The 5,195-nt window shown below is 44.5% G+C and overlaps 1 protein-coding gene across 1 annotated transcript; it reads right to left on the reverse strand.

Annotated features, from left to right (window-relative positions):
- Positions 1-1,940: 1,940 nt before the first annotated feature.
- On the reverse strand, positions 1,941-4,804 carry LOC130108257 (zinc finger protein 16-like). Its single transcript, XM_056275144.1, has 2 exons — positions 4,522-4,804; positions 1,941-2,956 (listed from the first exon to the last, which is right to left on the reverse strand). Exons 1-2 carry the CDS (start codon positions 4,730-4,732, stop codon positions 2,088-2,090), a joined length of 1,080 nt encoding a protein of 359 aa, XP_056131119.1. The 5' UTR covers positions 4,733-4,804; the 3' UTR covers positions 1,941-2,087.
- Positions 4,805-5,195: the final 391 nt, after the last annotated feature.

Consider the following 5,195-nt stretch of genomic DNA (forward strand, 5'->3'; position numbering starts at 1 on the left):
TTAGATGAGTCTGAAATATATATTAAAGTGGGCAACACACAGCCCATGTATATAAAATACGCTACATCAAATCATAACCGCTAACAATTTACTGCGTGTTAACGAGATGAAATTGATAATAACTGTCGTCAGTATGCAGCGATTACGCAAAAACAACCATGCCAAAAAGTGTGACTGTTGTGACCCGCTGCAAATGAAAACAGGGCCGTTAAAATATTCAAAGATAAAACTGGTTCTGTGACTCTTTGTCAGATTGTGATGGCTAGAATTTTAACCGGTACAAATAGATTTTGGCATCTTGTTCATTGGTTACCATTTAGGTATACATTAATTTTAAAATGTCACTACACATCTTTAAAGACAGGTTTGGTCAGGCTCCAAACAATAATTCAGATCTTTTATCACCAGGTGAGCTAGGATACAGGAACAGAACCAAAGACAGGATCCTTTCGGGTTTAAATGGTGACTGGGCCTTTACCAGCAGGGACCCGAAACTCTAAATTGGCCTGACCTTCAAATTAGGCTGGTGGAATTAGCCATGTAATATCTCCTCTACACACACGCGGCCTGTCCCAGGTGTCCCCCCGCCTGCCGCCCAATGACCGCTGGGATAGGCTCCAGCCTCCCCGTGACCCTGAGAGCAGGATAAACGGTTTGGATAATGGATGGATGGATGGAGGTATATGTCCGCTACAGTGCATACCATGATTTTGTTTCTTTCTTGTTGCTTTACTTTCCATTCTGGATTATTTGATGCTTCCTTATTTTACTTGCAGATTGCATGTTGTTTGCTTTTTGATATATTCTTTTTGGGTCTCCTTTACCCGTGGTCCCTTCTTAATGAAAATGTAAAGTCATCAAAATAATACACCGCAATTAACAACAAATGAACCCCAAAATCTAACTTTTCCAGTTGTCACTAGGTGGTTGCATTCCCACTATCAATAATCTTTAGTTGGATTATCTGGCATTATCTCAGTTTATTAGATCAATGCAGTCAGTTGTTCATTTTGGCTACTAGTCGATCTTGTTGAATCCACAGAACAATCCCGTTTCATTTCTAACATTTGGGCCTCCCAGTTGTCGAGGTGGGCCACTATGGTCTAAACTGCTCTGATAAACCTCCAGCAAATATACTGGATCAATCAATCAATCAAGCTGCATTTTATGTAGTGCTTTTCTAGCTGCAACAGGATCACACACATTTTGCTTTTAATACTAAGAGATGAATGCTCAGGGTAGCAGCCGAAGCTGTCCAATAGATATGCTGACTGACACATTCTCCTCGGAAACTCCCACTACCACTAAATAATATCTAATATATTTCACATAATGTATATGAATGTGAAAAATGAAACAAAGTTGCCTTTGTGGGCTTGAAATGGACCATTTCATTCAGGTCCTACACATTAACAAAACCCAGCAGAAAGAGATAGCCAAAAGTTTGGTCTCGTTTTTTTTTTTTTTGCAGACTGGAAGAAAACTGCAAATTAATTATCCCAAAATCATCCCCACAGTCCTGAAAACATTCCTCATTTCGTCATGTCGAGCTTGGGATGAAAGAAACAGCCTCTCGAAGGCTCTTAGCGAAATACTAAGAGCCTTTGAGAGGCTGGTGGTTTGAGAGACTATCCTATGACCAAAACTTCCAAAGTTCAGCCCCTTTTATCCAGATCATTCCCCTTGAGAGACTCCGGGGGCACCAGTCTGTAGGTAGTCCTACAACACAATGTTCCTGTGGAGACAGGTCAGGCAAAATAATGAATTTTCCCTTTGAGAAACTAAAAAAAAAAAGAAAAAAAAGAGAAATATGCACAGTATGCTGTAAAATATGCTGATTAACTAACCCAACAACAATACCCTTGCATATCATCCATCACCTTCGTGAAATTGATGGTAAATCCCAACACATACAAATGGATCATAAATCAACAGCAGTTTATTGCACGGCAAACACAACATGAGACACAAGAGACATGGTAATTTTAGTACGTGAATCTGAAATAGGACAGCATTGAAATTTTACACAAGATCTGGTTCTTTTCCAAGCCAGACCGTTTTTACTTGAAGAGAAATTCTACCACTTGTCATTTGGCGTGAAGCTCTCGACTCCACCTTGCCCTCTCTCCTGTGTGCAACCTGAAGTGTGTGTTAAGGTGTGCCGACTGGTTGAAGCATTTCCCACAGATGTGACAGCGGAAGGGCTTCTCCCCGGTGTGGATGCGGTGGTGCCTCTTCAGCATGCTGACTGTCGTGAAGCTCTTTCTACACACGGTGCAGCTGTACGGCTTTTCTTTGGTGTGCCACCGCATGTGGACTTCCAACTGGCAGGCAAAACTAAAACCCTTCCCACACTCTTTACAACAATGCCACTTCTGGACACTTGGGGTTTGGTGGGAGGACCGTGGCTGAGGAGGCTTGAGGGATCTCACATTCTTGATACACAGCATGCGTGTACTTTGCTTTCCATTTGAGTGAGGTGTTCTGTGCTGTCCCCCAGATTCTGATGGAGTCTCTCTTTTCTGATTTCCCTTAATGTGTGCTGCATCAACATGACTGTCACTTCGAGATGCTCTGAAATTTGAATTAACAGTAACCAAGGAAGCTGAGCTGTTTGTTGGTTGACATAACCTACTGTCTTCTCTATCGCTCTCCCTCTTTATGTCCTGGGAAAATACTGAGGGTGATGTAACACTTCCTCTGTAACACAAACTTTGGGTTGGTTGAAGATGAGACAGTTGTGGTGGATCAACCTTTCCACAATTTATTTCTGCAAGAGGAGATGTGGGTCTTCCTTCATTTTGATAATCCTTTTGAATGTTGCCGAGGTCCCTCTCCTCTTTAATCTGTGGTGGTAGCTCTGGTTCCTCTTGGCCCAGACTAGATTTCTGTTTGTACTCAAATGGCTGTGGCCCTGAGAGGTGCCCATTCTCCTCAGTCTGGATGGGATATAAATCTAAAAGATGTGGAAAAACAGTAAACACTGTCCTGTGAACAGTATTTGCAACCATGCAGGTTTACATTGATGAAATGTTTTCATAATAAATGCTCAACGTATAAACGACAACTAGTAGTGGTAGCAGTATATTAGACAACCATTTAACACACACACACACACACACACACACACACACACACTATATACACTGATGAGCCAAAACGTTATAACCACTCACAGATGACACGAATAATGTTGATCATCTCCAAACAAGGGCAATTGTCAAGGTCTGGGTAGATTAGATGGTAAGTTAACAATCAGTTCTCATAGTCAACATGTTGGATGCAGGAAAAAGGGCATGAGTAAAGACCTGAGTGACTTTGACAAGGGCCAAATTGTTATGGTCAAACGACTGGGTGAGAGCGTCTCTGAAACAGCAAGACTTGTGGGGTGCTCCCAGTCAGCAGTGGTGAGTACCTACTGACAGTGGTCCGAGGAAGGACAAACCACAAACGAGTGACAGCGTGTTCGGTGCGCAAGGCTCATCGATGAGCGATGGCAATGAAGGCTATCCCGTCTGGTCAGAACCAACAAAGTCTACCGTGGTAAAAGTCACAGAAATTTTTAATGATGGTTATGGGAGAAACATGTCACAACACACAGTGCATTGCAACCTGCTGCATATGGGGCTGCGTAGCCACAGACCAATTAGAGTGCCCATGATGACCACTGTCTGCTTTCGAAAGCGCATACAATGTGCACACGAGCGTTGGAACTGGATCTTGGAGCAGTGGAAGAAGGTCGCCTGGTCCGATAAGTCCCATTTTCTTCTAGAAAACATGGATGGCCGTGTAAGTGAGCGCCATTTACCTGGGGAAGTGATGGCACAAGGACGCACTGTGAGAAGATGACAAGATGGTGGAGGGAGTGTTATCCCTGGGCAATATTCTGCTGGGAAACCCTGGGTGCGATCATTCATGTGGATGTCAATTTGACACGTGCCACCTACCTAAACATCACGGTAGACCAGGTACACCCCTTCATGGCAATGGTATTCCCTGATGGCAGTGGCCTCTTTCAGCAGGATAATGCACCCTGCCACACTGCACAAATTGTTCGGGAATGGTTTGAGGAACATGATGAAGTGTTCAAGGTATTGCCTTGGCCTCCAAATTCTTCAGATCTCAATCTGATTGAGCATCCATGGGACATGCTGGACCAACAAGTCCGATCCACGGCAGCTTCACCTCACAACTTACAGGACTTGAATTGTTGCAAATGTTTTGGTGCCAGATACCACAGGACACCTTCAGGGGTCTTGTAGAGTCCATGCTTCGGCGGGCTAGCGTTGTTTTGGCGGAACGTGGAGGACCAACGGCATAACAGGCAGCTGGTCGTAATGTTTTGGCTCATCAGTGTACGTATGCGCGTACATATACTCACACAAGCACACAAGCCAACACTAAGAAGTCAGCTGGGTCCATTATAATGGCCGTTAACACTCAATTTATTACAACACCGCCGACCCGTATACATCCTTAACATAAAAGCAGCACAAAACGCTTTTTACGGTGCTTCTTTACCTGAGTGAAGTAACAGACGTTGAACGGTGACGTTCAGGAGCCGTTTGAGACGCTCATTTTCCTCTTTTGTGCGGAGGATTTCGCTCTGGTATTCCCCTACCGTGTTTTTAACAGCTTTGAATATGTCGTCGGCAGCCGCTGTCAGTCTCTCGTTCAGGAATACGTTTAATTGCTCCAATTTCGCCATGCTGGAGGCTGTTTGAAGAGACATCCTTGTGTTTACATCCGTTCACCCGGAAGTGCTGACAGGGCCGCCGGCACGCTGTCTGCCGGAATGCGAGCGTTTTCTTCTTCTTCCTTTGCGTCGCTCCTTCGTCTTCTTCGTCTTCTTCTTCTTCTTCTTCTTCTTCTTCTTCTTCTTCTTCTTCTTCTTCTTCTTCTTCTTCTTCTTCTTCTTGGTTTTTATTGGCAGTTGGCATCCGAAATGCCGCGTACCGCCATCTACCGACTTTAAACGAAATCTCCACTATCCAAGTAAAATAATATAAATCCTTCCCGCCCATTTGCCACTCTACTCATCGGCTGACACCCGGGGTCGAGTATGACTGTCCTCCTTCTTGGTCCTTGTGGGTCTTCAGGTGGGCGAAGAGGCCGATCCTGGAGCCGCATATTTTGGTGCAGTGTGGGCAGGGGTGGGCGGTGGTAATCGTGGGATTGGTTTGGGCCTTTTTGGC

The sequence above is a fragment of the Lampris incognitus genome, chromosome 2 (genome assembly GCF_029633865.1).
Source record: "Lampris incognitus isolate fLamInc1 chromosome 2, fLamInc1.hap2, whole genome shotgun sequence".
In the NCBI taxonomy this organism is placed as follows: Eukaryota; Metazoa; Chordata; class Actinopteri; order Lampriformes; family Lampridae; genus Lampris; species Lampris incognitus.

Bases quoted from the DNA above. Each gene is read 5' to 3' on its own strand.
- LOC130108257 (XM_056275144.1), bottom strand. From the start codon at position 4,732: ATGTCTCTTCAAACAGCCTCCAGCATGGCGAAATTGGAGCAATTAAAC. The intron at 2,957-4,521 runs GTAAAGAAGCAC...CACATCTTTTAG, and splicing joins ACGTCTGTTACTTCACTCAG to ATTTATATCCCATCCAGACT.